An 18,019-nucleotide genomic window follows, 5' to 3' on the forward strand; every position below is an offset into this window, starting at 1 on the left:
CATTTATATCTTAAAAGTTTTATTTTAGTCTCTTAATATTTTTTATTACCTTTAAATTAATCTTGTCATCAATTGCTAAACGTCACATAAAAATAAATATATGTGCTTTTTTAAAAAGATTATTTTCGTCCTTAACATGATTTTAGGAAGGTTCAATTTAATAAAATTAAAAACATGAAAGACTAAATTGATTTTTTTAAAAAAACATTAAGGACACAAAATTATTCTATTAAAAAATAGGTATTTATTTTTGGTTCTTGATATATTTCTTAATTTTTACTTAGTTAATTTTGTATTTATTTCCTGATAAAATAATTTTATTTTTTTATTAGTCTTTTTTCAGAAAGACTAACTTTTTTAAAAGAGACTAATGAAAAATTTTATCAAAAGAGTAAAAATATAAAATTTATTAGATTAAAAAAATATTGAGGATAAAAAATATTTTATTTTATTTTATCAAGGAAAAAAAAGAAAAAAATTATTAAAAAATAAACATAAAATTGAAATATTTATTAGAGATGATAAATATATTTTGGCATTATTATTATTAAAAATACGTGTGGAAAAGGGAGCTTAATTATCTATTTTGACTAAGTCCACTCCGCGTCAAAACAAGCATTATAAAGTGAGAAGGAAGGGATTAGCAGAATGTGGAAGAGAAAGAAAAGAAAACAGAGGACAGCGAGGAGTGAGAGAGAACAAAAGACGAATCCAGAGAGAGAGGAGAAGAAAAGAAAGAAAAAGGAAGTGGCTGCTAACAAGGTAATTTCTATTATATATGTAATTTCTGACCATCTTTATTTGCTTCATGTTTTGCGAGACTAACTAAGCTGCTCATATCCTAGCTCTAGGCCTGTTTTTAATCTTGTACTTAAGGCCGGATTTAGCTTGTATTATTTTTTTAAGAGACTTTTTGCTTTTAATAATAAAGTTTTAAATTTATTTATTGATAATATAAAATAATTTGAAATTATCATTTAATTACAAATTATTATTTAAATTATTTTAAAATAACTATTTTAAAAATTAATAAACTTATTATTTATATTTATATATATATATATATATATATATATATATATATATATATATATATAATGGATTGTGATTGAATAATATCTCTCATTCACGATAAAATTTCTTTTACTTACATGACTTTTGATTGGGGGTTTGGATATCCTGCAGTGAAAAATTCACTGCAAGCGGTGCAATGCTAAATTTAACCACACATCTTTATTATTAATTAAATAAAACATTGATAAAAAAAAAATAGAATAAGAAAAAGTGTGTTGTGTGATATTACACTGTACTTCCTGCAATGAATTTTTTAGGACAGGAGATCTAAATCCGTACGTTTTGATGGGAGTCATTAGATCCAATAAAAGAAAAGGTAATAATGATAACTGACACGTCGTGCTTAATTACTAAGTTAGACTTTTTTGTTGGGCTTAAATTCAATCTAATCTAAAAAAATGTAAATCAATTAAAAAAATTGAAAATAAATTAATGAAAACTAAAAACTAAAATTTTGGCTCAAAATTGTTTCAAACAAATCTTTGAGGATACACATCCTTTCCATTTCTTTCATTATTAAGCTTTTGAGAAAATAAATATTTCTCTTCATAAAGAATGTATAATCTTCATAAGAAAATGATGAGAATTATTTTCCAATCTTCAAACACCCCTAGTTGGAGCCTTGCAGGGGAAACAAAGGAAAGGTGTTTTTAAACCTTTATTGTTTGATTTAATTTTTAGGAGGCAAAACAAATGAGGTTGCTCATAATTTAGCTATATCATTTATTGTTCAAGCTAGGAATCAAATTTTACATTCTATTCCTCTTATGGTGTGTTTGGTAAAAAAGGATGAAAAGAAATGAAAGAGTAGAAAAAAAATGAAAAGTTTTAAATTAAAGTGGTTTAGTAGGTAAAAAAAAAAAAACCTGGAGAGCAAAACTTTCATTTTTCTTACTCTCTCAATTAATTCACTATTTATATTTTCTTTTTTCTCTCCTTTAAAATGACTTTCACTCAATCTCTAAATTAGAAAAACTATTTCTCTTTCTTCATTTCTATCTGTACTTTTTTTATTTTAATTTAATTTTAAAATATAAAATTATAAGAAAAATTATTAATAAATTACAAAGTTTCTTATCAATATAAAATTTTAAATTTGTCCTTATCTAATAAAATTTGTCATTTTTTAGTTATTTAAGTACATTAAAGATTCAAAAAAGTTTTTTTTAGTGTTATAAAAGTATAAATTTCTTCTTATCTAAAATTATTTACATGAGTTTTTATTTTATTTTAAATTATAATAAGTAAATAATGCCAATAAAGGTTAGTCTAGTCGGTAAGAAACTCTATATTCAAATTATAATTTGTTTTGGAGTTTTATGGACTGTGATGTATCCTTAAAAGGTGTCTTGGTGGGTTAAGAAAGAAAAATGTTTAAAATTTATCTTTGATTTTGATTCCTTAATCATGTGAGACTTTTTGATTGATAAAAATTAAGGATGACAAAAATATGTGCACCCACACAAATTCACAACAAATAAACGTACTCATAGATAATGAATATGAATATTTTCACCACATTTTTGTTAATAAGACAGGAACAAGTATCATGGTATTCTTACTCACAAGTACCATTACCTGATAATATTTTAGTTGTTCTTATGTCTTGGAATATAATTTTTTTTGGACTTATATTTTAGTGTAGTCTTAATTGAGTTTATACTTTAGAGAGTCACTTTTAAATAATTTTGTTTGGAGTTTAGAAAATAATTATATATTTTTTAAGAATTATCCATCAATATTTTTAATAGTGTAGAATGTTTGAATAATTTTAGTTATAACTTAATAAATTTTAAAAGAAAGTATTAGAATAAATAAAAATATAATAAAATTTATTTTTGATTTAAAATATTTTTTTGTAAATATCCATGGATACACATTGATATCCCAAATATTAAAAAAATCTAAGTAATCGCTTAAGTGATATTCCTGCTTGTCTCGTCTCGTTGCCATCTTTAATCAGAACATACATGATAAATGTTCACTTTTATATGATTAAAATTTAAAATATATATTTAAATACATAATTATATTTTAAATTTATAATAAATAATTTAAATTATGAAATTATCTTAAAAAATGAAGGAAAATATTGATAATGTATTTTTGAGAGAGTAAGGAAAGTGAAACACTCCAAGTTATGATTCTAATTTATAATATAGTAGAATACTTTTTTTATTATATTTTTAATACTCTTTCTTTAATTCTATTATCTTTCATCTCTATTTCTAAATTAAAATTTAATATTTTTTTAATTTTTCAATAGTTAAATAACTTTATATTATAATTTAAATGACTTATTAAAAATTTAAAAAATATTTAGATAATAAAATTCATTATTTTTTTAAATTCAAAATATAATTTATATAATAAAAATAATTATTTATTATAAAAAATAGGTTAAAATATACTTTTAGTCCTTTATATATTTGATTATATTTAGTTTGATTTCTTATTTTTTTAAATTTGAATTTAATCATTCATATTTTTTAAGTGAGCCAAAATAATTCTTCTGAAACAATGATCATTTTCAATTTTGAATCCTTTTTTATCAATTCGAGATGTGAAATTTGTTTTGTTTGATTTAGTTATATGAAACCGTAGAAGCTAAGGGACGTTCAAATAAAAAAGAACCATAAACATGAAAAAATCACGTGAAAATTAAATCCAACGAGTTATCAGAAATTTGAAAAATGTAATATCATTTATTTTTTGGTAACTTGCAAGACTCACTTAATGATTCTTTTTGTTCTAACATTAGGTGAGTTTCATAATTTTAGTCTAATAGAACAAGCTTATGAATTAGTTAAAAAAGAGCTTTAAATCGTGTAAAAAAAGATCATTATTTTGAAAGGACTAATATTATCTTGTCTCACTTTAAGAACACTTTAAGAACACAAAGTATTAAATTAAACTTTGTAAAATATAAGAGACCAAGATATATTGGAAAACATAAATGACTAAAAAAGTATTTTAGTCTAAAAAGTAAACATTTATCTTTTGTAATCCATAAAATAAAAATTTAATTATGCTTTTAGTTTCTCAAGAGTTTATTTCTTTTAGCCCTTTAAATAAAAAAATTATATCTTTTAATCTCTCAATATTTTTTAATCTTTCTCAAGAGTTTATTTTTTACGTTAATATTTTAAATTAATTATTTTAATTATATCTAGTATTCCATCAAAATTTAAAATATCATGGAACATTAACATTCTTTTAGCAAAAACGAAATAAATGATTAATATGAAAATTTTAAAAATATAAAAAATTAAAATAAATTTTTTAAAATATAATATACTGAAACTTTTGAAAATATAAAAGATAAAAATAAAACTTTAAAACTATATGTACTAAAATGAAAAAAAAAATACTAAAACATTATAAACTAAAAGTGCTTTATAGTTTAGGATTAGATTTGTTTTGAGACTACTCAATTGCTTGGCCTTCTCCACGTTCAGGTTTATACTTTAGATCTCCATGCATGGATTGAGAACAATACCTTACCTTAATTGGGTGGTTGAAGTTGTGGGGGGTCCTTCGGGGTAATGGCCTACGGGGATCGGTTTTGTTCAGAATTTGGTGATTAATTTAGGCTTGGGGTCCATTCCATTGTTATTTTGAAGCAGAAAGAAAAACTGAGAAGTTAGGTTCCGTTCTCCCATAGCACAAGATAACCAAACAGCGTGATGATGTGCATTAAATGCGTATCTGATCAATGACATTAGTGGTATTTACAGGGTTAGAGATGAGTTAGATTATCTGATACAGCGATATGAGCTCAAAGTGTCTTGAGGGCCATGATCTGAGACTTAGTTACACTTAAAATTCATCATTCCTTCTCCCCAATATAGTGTTATGATATGATAACTTTACTCCAGATCAAAATGCAATCTACTGTTTATAACTGTACTTTAAGCACCCTGCATCTGGGTGTTGACTTCAATCAACAACTGTAGTTTGAGGTTGAGTCACTGAGATATTCTAGGCCGAGGTGTCCCATTATACCGGTTAGGCTGAATGTAAAACTTCTTTCTTATTTAGAGTGTATGAAAATTAAACTCATAATTATTAGAAAGAGTGAAAACAGTAAGTAAATAATAAAGAAATAATACTCGAACCAAATAGTCTCTTAGGTTCCACAAACTAACTAACCAGCTTTGAACTTATTTCAAGTTTGGAACTAGAAAAATCAACATGTTATTGCACATACTTGCTTTCAGCTAGTTTTTCTATTTTTAAATTTCATTGATGCTACCTGGGTAAATGACAAAGATGTCAGGGTTTCCATGTATTTTGGTAGTGGTTAATTCTTCCTTGTTTCAAGAAATTTTAGGCCAATAAAGTATTCATTTTATGTTTTGAATGTAGGATATGAATGAAACTTATTCCTTACAATGTTTCAGTACTTCTTTCGTTCATCCTTTCCATTTGCTTGCTTTCCAGGATATACTGTGATGCCGACTCTAAGAATTCATGGATATGCCTTGCTTGTTTCATCTTGTTTCATCATCCTCATAGCAGCCTCACAAACAGATCCTTCAGAAGGTGAATTTGTAAAGGCCTACAGAATTTTGAATCTTTCTGTTTTCATCTTGTGATTTAAGATTCTAAACGAGTGAACTTGGATTAAAATTTCAGTCCAACCTGGAAAATGAGGAGGGGTTTGCTATCATGATAATGATAAGTTTAGGGGTAGTATGTGCTGTTTACATGTAATTTGCTTTAGCATTTAAAACTTTTAACCTTAAAAGTTGACCTATATTTGTAGTAAATGCACTGATAGACATCAAGAAAAGTTTGATTGATCCCATGGGCAATATGAGGAACTGGAATTCGGGAGATCCGTGTATGGCAAACTGGGCAGGGGTTTGGTGCTCTGATAGGGAGGAGGCTAATGGTTACTTCCATGTCCAAAAGCTGTATGCAATATTTATCCTTCTACTTTCTTTTTTTGTTCTCAATTTCAATTTCTTTTATTTAGATATTATAAAGTGTTTATATAATATTCAAGGGATTTCTATATTCTAATTATTTTCTGTTACCCCACTTTTAATGAAGCTACTTAATGACTATGAATCTCTCGGGAAGTTTAGCACCCCAGCTTGGTCAGCTATCTCATCTTAAGATACTGTGAGTTGTGTAATGTCATAAATTGTTGTCTGGAAGAAAGAAAAAAACAGTATCAGAAAAAATGTAATATCTTATGGCATGTTAATATCCTCATTGTTTTATGCTTGAAGGTCTTTCATGCGGAATAATTTGACAGGCACAATTCCAAAGGAAATTGGAAATATTACATCATTGGAACTCTTGTAAGAACTTTGCTAAAGCAGATAAATTATTAGTATAGTTCCTCATCATGTTTTTATTTGATGGAAATCTGTCTGTCTTACTTGATTGTCCAAGATTTGTTTTAAAAGATGGATCTTATTTGCTTAAGTGTGTACGGGAAATAAAATTTAGACTTCACTTGATCTTGATGTGCTATAAATAAACACATTGTATTTCTTTGTAACATAAGATTGTAGTTCAGATCAGAGTCTAAAATTGACTGAATATACAAGGAAGATTTTTGGTAAAATAAACGCTTCTATCTGGGGGAAACGTCTGGTGTCTTGATTTTTGAATGTCAATGTTCATGATTGAACAGCAGTGATCATGCTAGTGCTGAATAGCTGTTTCGTTATATTGTCTATGTAGGCTTCTAAGCGGGAATAAGTTATCTGGTACTTTACCAGATGAGCTTGGCAACCTTACGAATTTAGATAGATTCCAAGTTGATGAAAACCAATTGTCAGGTCCTATTCCAGAGTCATTTGTCAAAATGGTCAAAGTTAAACATCTGTAAGTGAATCTATAAACCAAACGCACCATCAACTCAGCTAGGAGCTAGAGTTCTTGCATGTACTTTTATCTGCTTCATTTTAATCTTTGCAGCCACATGAATAACAACTCGTTCAACAATCAACTTCCATCCAAGCTTTCAAAGCTGCCCAATCTTGTGCATTTGTGAGTATTGAAGCCAAACTTTTACATTTTGATTGTGATTTAGAGCTTCCATTTCAACTTGGGAAGCATATTGGAATGACTTTGCAAGTTTTCATTGTCTCCTTTTCTAAATCGATTTTCAGGCTTGTGGACAACAATAACTTATCTGGTTACCTTCCACCAGAATTCTCTATGTTAGAACGGTTAAGAATACTGTATGTTCTGCTTCCACATTGTTTAGATTTGTAGCATTTATTACTTGTATTACTGTAGTCGACGTGCATTGCTTAATATGCAGTGTAGATACATGTTTTCTTGAGAGTATGATAATAGAAGATATCGTTTGAAAAGAGAACATAAAGGTATTGGACTCGAAAATACTATTGGACGATGCAGAAATACTATTGGATTCAAAAGCGGAGCTATTGGACTCAACATAAAAGCAATTAAAAGAAACAAGCAACCACACACATGAAGAGGAACAAGATAATTATGACTAAGATATAAAAGTAGGCATCATTAGCCAACAACTAGCTCTTATAAAACAAAGGAATCTTTTAGCCTAGCTTAAAAAGTAATCAGAAAAGTTGCAGAGACATTTCATATAACAGCTGAAAAATCTCAACTTCTAACAGATATGACTTATAGAAGAGCCATGGAGGATCTATCACATAACAGAACTAAATGGCAAAACAAAATGTCTGTGTAGGCATTCTATCCTTTGTTCTCAAGGACTCCCTACACTTTATGCTGATTTTAGCTCTTCAGGGCAAGTATATGATTGCAATTATTGTTGTCTCGCATGCATTAGTGGTTTCTGATAGATGTGAATTATGAGCTTAACTCAACCCTACAAAATCAACTTGTAAGAGGAGGATTGATCTTCACTTATATATTATATCTCGGCACTATCTATAATCAATGTGGCACTTCAACATGTCCCCTTTTGCTCATGACTACTCTCCACAATGTGAGACTTTAACACACCCCTCTTTGCCGACATTTACCTAGGGGTGATCACAATTAGGGTGATTTTTCAACATTTTCATTTTTTATCATTGTGTTTCAATACTTATAGTGTAGCCTTTAGATGTTTCTTCTAGTCTTCAGTTACATGTATACCATACTATTCAGCACATTTTGCAAGTATGTTGGTAAGGCATCTAAAGGGTATTTGGAACAATATTATGCACAAGGCATCTAAAGGGTGGTGATATCATAGGAACTTGGGTATTATGGGGTGCCTAAGTCTCACATTGAGTAGTATAAGACGATCGGTGGAGCATTTAAGTAGTGCTTGGTTCTTTCCCCTTAACAACTAGCTTTTAAGGGTTCCCAAGTACTTAGGTGCTGATCAAACAGTCTCATTTCTATTCTAATTTCCCTTATTAATACCGATTGTTTTGCCTTCAATTGACCATTGTTTATTGTTCCATTATTTCACACTGTTGGTTCTAGTTTGTATCAGATTACAAAAATCCTAAATATATCCTATCTAAATTTCCATGAAACAAATATCTTACCAAAAATAAAATCTCCAAAAACAGAGAAAGATATCAAAATCCTAAATGTATAAGCATTGATGTCACTGTATGCTATCACTTTAAGTGCTTTTATGTGTACATTAACTTGGCTAGAATAGGCACTTTAGCTACAATTTATGATTTTCATATTGACTTTTTCCCATTGCAGTCAACTTGATAACAATAATTTCAGTGGGAGTGGGATTCCTTCTACCTATGCAAACTTTTCCAGTTTAGTAAAACTGTAAGTACTTTTAGGATAGATACTTGTTCTTTTGTTTGTATTAAATTTAATATTTTTTTGATGAGTGGGAATGGAATATTAAATTTACTATGTTAAATAGCATGTTACAGATATTTAATGACCTCTTTTTAGTTCTCACCCGAGTGCTTAAGCTTTTACCTCAAAATGTTCTTTTAAACTATGGATTCAAGAACAAAATTGTGATTATTTTTTGTTTTTTAAGCTCATTTTTTCTCTGACTCAACAGAAGTCTGAGAAACTGCAGTCTGCAAGGAACTATTCCTGATTTCAGTTCAATAGCCAACCTCACCTATCTGTATGTTTAAGTATATCTTGTTGCTTTACTTTATATTTTGCATCAATGACAGTAAAATCATTTACTACTCATGTTTTAGTTACAAACTAATTTGATTGGTTCATGTTTTAGAGACCTTAGCTGGAATCAGTTTACTGGACATATACCATCAGAACTTGCAGACAATATGACAACTATGTACGTAAATAGTCAATTTTTATTTATATATTTTGTATCTATATATGATGTTCTTGGTTTCCTTACTTTCACAGTATTTATATAGAATTTGTAGAAATTTTTAGTTTTGGATGACCACCCAAAGTCTTTATTTACAATAAACAAATAAGATCAGAATTGATTACCTAAGATCAATTTAGTAAAAAAAATGCCCACAATTAAGGGAGGTACTGTTCATCAGTGAATAGAACACACATTGAAAGCGTGAGATGCGCGCGCGTGGGTTCCGGGTAAGACAGGATTTTAGTGATACCTCATCCAAGAATAAGAATATTTTGCTCTAATATCATATAAAAATGTTGTACTATTGTAAGTTGTGTGTGTTCTGATCATCACATGAAGCCTTTATTTTAAAAAAGTAAGTGAGATCAGTATTAATTACATTCATCAATCTAATAATGAGTAACAAGGAATAAATCTCTAATTACTATCTAATAATAAATAAGAGAATATTATGTAATTTAATAATTTATTTAGCTTAATCCTAGCCAATTAATTAGTCATAATTTTCTTGCTATTGCAGTGATCTATCCAATAATAATCATCTCGATGGATCAATTCCTCGAAGCTTCATATACCCTCATCTTCAAAAATTGTAAGAAGATTCTTGTCAACCTGTGTTTCACATGATATTTATTTAATTATTTCATAACAATATCTTGAATTTTCTTAAATAACTCTCTATGTAAGAAGCAAGTTGCCATCTCTGGAATTTAGCGAGACTTCTATCCAAGTGAATTTGTTTGCACATTGGATTGATGTTTTTGTTTCATTGTTAAACACAGGTCACTTGAGAACAATTTACTGTCTGGATCCATCCCTGCTAGCATATGGGAGAACGTGGCCTTAAATACTAAAGATAAACTTACAATGTAACTTCTGAATCCGGGTTACTACTACAGACTCAAGGAATATTGAGTTTAATTTTTGCAACAAACTAAACAATTTTGACAAGGAACTTACTGTTTTAAATTGAGTGTATTTTGATATTTGTTGTTTCCAAAATAAATTCATTTTTTCTCTTATCTATGCAGTAATCTCCAAAACAACTCGCTATTGGAAGTTCTGGGAAATCTGAACCCCCCAGCAAATGTTACCTTAAGGTTTTCTCAATTACATATATGCTCAATCTTTGTTGTTCAAATCGAGTTCATAATATATCACATGCATTTATGTTTAATATTCATTTCATCTGTTGTCACACTTCAGTTGTATTTTAATAATATTTTCCTTCTCCTTTTCAAAATTTTAGGATTTGTTTAGTGGTTCGGATATGAAGATAGGATAGGATAACCTATCTTATTTTATTTAAATCCATAGTTTGATGAACCGACACAATAGAATATCTTATCTCGTTAGTTAAAAATTTAACCTAAAAGGAGAGATGTTGCTTGATACAAAAAAGATGGGCTACAGAGAGGCAGGATAAAATATATAAATATTTTTGGTTTATCCTCAACCACAACCCCACACCGAGCAATTGTTCTTCTTATTTCCACCATGGTCATTTCTGTTAATTACCACTATATAACCATTGCCCCCAACTCTATTGCCATTGCTGCTAGGAAACAGGTCACGTGGCCAATCTAGTGCTTATGGTCTAACCCACTTTAGGTTTAGCCTAAGACCTATTTTTTTTTTTTTTTTTTTTTTTTTTTTTTTATAAAAAGTTTAAATTTAAATTAGATTATTAATATAAGCTTGTTTAATTAATTAAAATAAGCTTCTTTTTTTTTTTTTATCTCCACGGTACCAAAAACAAAATAAGATAAGCTTTAGGCCTTTATAAAAGTTTGTTAGGCCTGACGGATCCACCTACGTATCTCTCTCACACGCACATATATAATAGTTCTATATATAATAATATATTCATGCTGATAGGCTCGTTGGCGTATTTGACTTCGACAAGTTTCTTCGCTTGTTTATAAACCTTAATCCAAAATAGACTTATTATAAATAGACTTTTGTGACAAATCTAACTTTTAAACAACTCAGACTAGACTTAACAAATCAATAAATAGTTTCTTTGAGTAATATTAGATTCTATTCTTTTAAGTAAGATTTTATATTTAAGTTTTATTGATAGAAAAATATGATTGGAAGAAAAAATCTCATTAAAAATAGTTAATTAGGTTTTTTGATAGAGATTAATTATCGACAAAATTAATAAATACTCTATTCCAATAGCATAATTAAAAAAAATAAATTAAACTTAACAAGGATATATAATAGGCAAATGAGTTAGGCTAGACTTTGTAATTAGAAACCAAGTTTAACTAAAACCTTACAATGTTTGGCCTAATCTAACTTGTTTTCAAGCTTTATTTACATCACTTCCACCATTATTATCATCATTGCCCTTACCCTACCACCACCATGCCACCATTGCTATATATTGTTACCGTTATCACCACTTGTGGTCAATGTCATATTACTTATATTTTGTCAGTTCTTTATCCCAGTCATTATTATCATTGTCATTATCATTATAATCATTATTCTCATCACATTTTTATTAATAATGTCACTCCACCCTACTAATGTCTCCACACTGATCCCCATTACTCCCAACCCCCATCATTGCCTTTACTTCCACTATTCTTGTCAAAGTCATTATTACTTGTGTCTCCCCTCCCACACTAGTTGATTATCATCATGACTACTATTACTACTATCATTACTTCAACCATCATCATTGCACACTCATCATACAACTCTAAACACAACTGCCATCATCTTTTATAAGGATAATTTTATCATTTATGCATAATTTATATGATTAATTAATTATCTATTAGATTCTATGGTGTGTATCAAATATGATATGATAACAGTTTATCATGTTTTAATTCTTACCTACTTGTATACCTTATTTGTCTTTATTTTATCTTTATCAAACGTGTTGGATTTGAATCCAACACAATCCTTAAAATTAGTATAAAAAGTGAAGATTATTTCCTACCTATATATTATTTTAGTCATATTACTACTCATTGTCAGCTCTAATATAAATACAAATTGGAATACTATAATAATTAAATAAATTTTAGCATTTTATTATGTATACAACAATTCATGTTCACTTATAAATCACAATTTCTCTCACGATGTATAAGTTTTATTTTATTTTATATATGTTAATTATATATTAAGTTTAAATGTTATACTATTATATTATATATTATATCGCGGTGTCATGCTAGCTCTATCATTTTTAAATTTGCTATTTCGTAGTGTTCGTGTCATTCATATCTGTGTTCCATGTCATTGCATAAATCTCTAATCATATCTTTAATTTCTTTCTTCCTTGAAGGCTTTCTGGCAATCCAATCTGTAACAATTCTAACATACGAAGTATTGGTCAATATTGTGGACATGTTGGAGGTGAAGATGAAGATGAAGTAGACCAAAACCCAACAAATTCAACAACTGCCTGTCCAGTAGTTCTAGATTGCCAAGCAGATAATTTCTATGAATTACATGTCCCCTCTTTCCCAATTCCTTGCTATTGTGCAGCACCTCTGACAATTGAATACAGGCTGAAAAGTCCAAGTTTTTCTTACTTTCTTCCCTATATAAGTGGATTTATAGCATATATAACTGAGTCCTTAAACTTAGACAACTATCAGTTATCAATAAATTCTTGGGAAGATGGACATCGTATTACCATGTATCTAAAACTGTTTCCTTCATACAATGATCCCGGCCAGTTGTTCAATGCAAGCGAGGTTTATCGCATCAAAACTATATTTACATCATGGCTTTTTCCTCCCAATCATTTTTTTGGACCATATGAACTCCTGAACTTCACACTCATTGGACCTTATGCAAATGGTAAGTTTCTTAATCTCTAAATTTTATTATTTTATGTTATCTTATAAACGTACGTATGTAACAAATTTATGCCATGTTGATCTTTATATTGTCATCATTGCATCCCATCAAATGCATGTACTATTTAACACTTCTGTAGAAGATTTTCGTAGAAGTTATTGTCAATTTACCATGCATAATACTGAGAGATTGTGCACTCTTAAAATATCATATTTGAATTGGATTATTATTATTTAGCTAACTTTTGTTTTTCTTATTTTATCCCTAACAATTAATTATTTTAAATATAAAATTGACTATTACAAATAACTTTATAGCCCTTTTATTGTAATTTTACTATAAAAATTTACAAATCAAACCGAATAGAATATCTTAAAATCACCTTTTACTTAATATATTCAAATACAAAAGTTATTTCATCAAATTGTTAAAATAATTTTTTTCATAGATAATCTAAAGATAAAGATTATTTTGGAGAATAGAAAGTTTCTTATTTAAGGATAAAATATGATGTTAATTTTACTTATATGATTTGTTCAAAACTCATTGGTAAAAATATTTCAAGTGTTTTCCCTTAGTTGTCCTATTATTATTATTATTATTATTATTATTATTATTATTATTATTATTATTATTATTATTATTATTATCATCAATAATCTTCAAATTGTTATAGGTTCTCTGTTTTTATATGTACCACTTAACTGAGATGATGATCAATGGAACCTGGTTTGATCTTCGGTATATATATATAGTATATACCTTATGTTTGCGACATTTTGTGCACACACAAAGACAAGCGACCAAAATATGTATCCCTCTTTGTATTCGGTTAAAGATATCTCCTTTTAACCTTTGTTAAGTTTCTCTAATTTAACTTCCATTTTATAGCTAAAGATTCGGAGAGGAGGAGTTCCACAAGTGCAGTCACATTAGCTGCTGCTTTAATAGCAGCTGCTGCTCTTTTGGCATTATCTGCTATAATCATTAGCTTGATTTCTACAAGAAATGGAAAATTTCAGCACTTGATTTCCAGGAAATGTAAGTATTCTATGGCTATCTGCTAATAGTGTGATTTTAGATTTCTTTGAAGAATGAGATTTATATGCCTATTTCTTTTTGCAGCCCCTAATGTATCTATTAAGATAGACAGTGTGAAAGAATTTACTTTCAGAGAATTGGCCCTTGCTACTAACAATTTTAGCAGCTCAACTAAAGTTGGTCAAGGAGGTTATGGGAATGTCTACAAAGGCATTTTATCTGGTGAAACACTTGTGGCCATTAAACGAGCAGCAGAAGGTTCTTTACAAGGCAAAAAAGAGTTTTTGACTGAGATTGAACTTTTATCAAGGTTACACCATCGAAATCTTGTCTCGCTGATTGGGTACTGCAATGAAGAACAGGAGCAGGTATATATCACATTGTATAGCTAGTAACTACACTTTTGTCGTCTGTATCATCTTTAAGCTAGTGTTGTTAAAGAATTCAAATGTGTGAGAAAGTAATTTGTTGTGCACGAATCTGAATAATGATTAAAGAATGCCATAGCATAAGATACATATTCCTCTAACTATCAGGGCAGTTGTGCTAAGATACATAAATTTTCTATTAGTCCTGTTTTTAGTCTGTTTAAACCTTTTCTTATGTTCTTTCTTTATGTTGATCTGTGTAGAAAGAGAGAGAGAGAGAGAGAGAGAGGCATATGAATGAGGTTTCATTGGGTACACAACAATGTGTAGCTACCCTTATATTTGTATTACTAGGTTAAGTATATACAAGCACATGGGCCAAGGGAATATACATACTAAAACCTTTTTATTCTAAACGACTCTCACAATCTGGTTGGTGTGTCTGTTATGTTAAGCTCACAGATGAGATGGGTTCATCACTTAGAAGAGGCACTTGAATTTCATGCTGCAACTGGTTTCTGTATTTAATCTGTCACTAGATATTCACATTATGTCAATATATACTGTAGTTCCTTTCTTTGATGTTTTTATCTTTTATAATATATAAAAGAAACCTTATCTTTGGAACTCAAAATTTTTAATCTTAGTTTTAGACATATGTTTTGCCATATCAGCTTGACAGTTTACAGTTAATAATATTGTTCTCATATATTCTTTCTGCTGGTTTAGATGCTGGTCTATGAATTCATGCCCAATGGCACCCTAAGGGACTGGATTTCTGGTATGAAATTGTTGGAATATAAATAGATATCTACCACCTTATTTTGTCAGTTCATATTATCTCTTTTTCTTCTTCATATTTTCTGCTCTGCAGTTTTCATTTGCATAAAAACTATATATGCTCAAGCAATTTTAATATCTTCTTGGTAAGTTTAGTATTTGTATAATAAGTTTAATAGCTTTTCTAATCTGAACTCATGTATTTACACGACTGGTGATTTTTTATTTTATTTTTATAGTTGATATGTGTCTACTTAGTTGATTCAGGAAAAATAATATTTCAATATATAGATAGAAATTCAATCTACATGAATGCTTTTTAAAACACTTACTTTTACTCCTAATATTTGAGGCAGACATGTTGAACAAAAGAAATCATGATAGGCAGTCTTTATATTGTTCATGATTTTTTTTGTCATTCTATTTATATAATTAGAAACCAAAAAGGTAGAAGTTAAAAGGAAGAAAGTGTCAGAAAAGAAAGGAAATGAATAATATAATAATACAACACCATGATGCTGAATTGGTGGTGTTTTCTATGATGCATATAAGATATGATGCAAAGTTAATAGATACTATGCTGTGGCAGGTAAAAGTGAAAAGGCCAAGGAAAGACAAAATTTTGGTATGGGGTTGAAAATTGCAATGGGTGCAGCCAAAGGGATACTATATCTTCATACAGATGCTGACCCTCCTATATTCCACCGAGATATTAAAGCCGGCAACATACTTCTGGATTCCAAATTTACAGCTAAAGTGGCTGATTTTGGACTGTCACGGCTTGCATCATTCGAAGAAGGAAGTAACAATACTAAATACATGTCAACAGTTGTGAGGGGAACACCAGTACGTTTGTCAGAAAATTTTGGAATAATGATTTCAATTTCAATATTTAAGACCGGAGTTATATTGAGAAATTTATGATCAAATAAATATTTCAACTGATACATTTTATGCAATTTTGACAATTTAATTATGAGATTTTTCGGGCTTGTCATATTGTCATATCCTACCCTTCTACTGTTGTTTGCAAAGTTTCTTCACACCTCATCATAGTCTCAAGTGTGGGACTTCCATAATAGTCAAATCCCACTTACCATTTAATTTTTAGATGTAGTAGAGTTTAAATTTGTTCTTATCATTAGATCAGATACATTGGGGTGCGGCAATTTTTGTGTCCATTCTTTCCTAACACTGAAAATCAATACTATCTGAATATGATGACTACTTTGTAATTTTTCTGCAGGGTTACCTTGACCCAGAATATGTGTTGACTCAAAAGTTTACTGACAAAAGTGATGTCTATAGCTTAGGAATTGTGTTTCTGGAGCTTTTGACGGGCATGCAACCAATATCACGTGGGAAACACATTATTTACGAGGTACTCTTTCAAATTTCAATTACTATTTTTCTCTTCCATATCTGATAACTAAAAATATTGTATAAAAATTATCATAAAAAATTATGAGTAAATAATATATACCAGAACAAAATAAAAAAAAATTTGTATTATCATTCAATCATAGAACAACATAAATGATAAGTTTTATTTTTTAACTTTTAATTATAATAAATATTTTAAGAATCATACCATCAATGATTTTTTATTGACTGGTAGTATAATTTCTTTTACATTGATAACGCATACAAATTAAACTCAAAATTTTTACCATTGTGCTAGTACAATGTACACAGAAAAATGGCACATTTGAATTCTCATATATCTGATTTATTTGCATACCATGTAGAAAGAAGTATTAGAGGTAAACAAACCCGTATCACTAATGGTACACAATTTGGTGTCAGGTTAATCAGGCTTGTCGATCTGGCAAGATATATTCCATTATAGGGAGCAGAATGGGTTTATGTCCATCTGATTGCTTGGACAAGTTTTTATCTCTGGCCCTCAGTTGTTGCCAAGAAAATCCAGAGGAGAGGCCATCAATGCTAGATGTTGTGAGGGAACTAGAAAATATTGTTGCAATGTTATCAGAAAGTGAAGCTAGTTTACCAGATGTTACCTTAGATAATTCAGGTGAAATGGCACCCTCATCATCTTTAGGATCTAACTCAGCAAGGGAGGACCAACACACGTACGCGTATGTGTCAGGAAGTAATCTTGTCAGTGGTGTCATTCCCACCATTGTTCCTCGCTGATATGCTATACTAGTTTCCTTGGCGTTGGAAATAATTATATCTAAGATTCAATATATATTATCTAATTAATTCTAATTCCAATAATAAAGTATTGTTATTTTATTATTATTTTTATATTGTTTTATAAAAAATAGTTGACTTGATAAGATTCTTAATTAAAATTAATAATTTGTTATCATAATAGAAATTATAAAAATGAGAAATAAATATTTTATAATTTTAATTAAAATTATTTTTTATTATAAGATTTATTATGAATTTGACATTAATAATCTGGATAAATCAATATGTGTGATGGTATTTCTTGGATAAATATTAATAGATCTCATTTAATAATTTGATGTAATTATTGAATTGACTTTGAGATTTTTTAATGGATAATATTACCTTAGAAAATTCTCAAGAGTAAGGTTAAAATTTTCTTCTTTGACCTATTATTTATTATATTTTGATTCCAGACCCCTAATGTTTTAGAGCA

General features: G+C 28.9%; 1 protein-coding gene across 1 annotated transcript; it reads left to right on the forward strand.

The window, feature by feature from the left end:
• The first annotated feature begins 612 nt into the window (after positions 1-612).
• Positions 613-17,649, forward strand: LOC100798809 (probable LRR receptor-like serine/threonine-protein kinase At1g06840). Its single transcript, XM_003551573.4, has 21 exons — positions 613-762; positions 5,518-5,619; positions 5,843-5,993; positions 6,133-6,204; positions 6,315-6,386; positions 6,775-6,918; positions 7,012-7,083; positions 7,206-7,277; positions 8,755-8,829; positions 9,077-9,145; positions 9,257-9,322; positions 9,885-9,956; positions 10,147-10,233; positions 10,396-10,464; positions 12,675-13,195; positions 14,087-14,236; positions 14,321-14,604; positions 15,334-15,385; positions 15,974-16,230; positions 16,631-16,765; positions 17,191-17,649. Exons 2-21 carry the CDS (start codon positions 5,529-5,531, stop codon positions 17,539-17,541), a joined length of 2,862 nt encoding a protein of 953 aa, XP_003551621.1. The 5' UTR covers positions 613-762; positions 5,518-5,528; the 3' UTR covers positions 17,542-17,649.
• The last annotated feature ends 370 nt before the right edge of the window (positions 17,650-18,019 follow it).

The sequence above is a fragment of the Glycine max genome, chromosome 18 (assembly GCF_000004515.6).
Source record: "Glycine max cultivar Williams 82 chromosome 18, Glycine_max_v4.0, whole genome shotgun sequence".
NCBI classification, from domain to species: domain Eukaryota; kingdom Viridiplantae; phylum Streptophyta; class Magnoliopsida; order Fabales; family Fabaceae; genus Glycine; species Glycine max.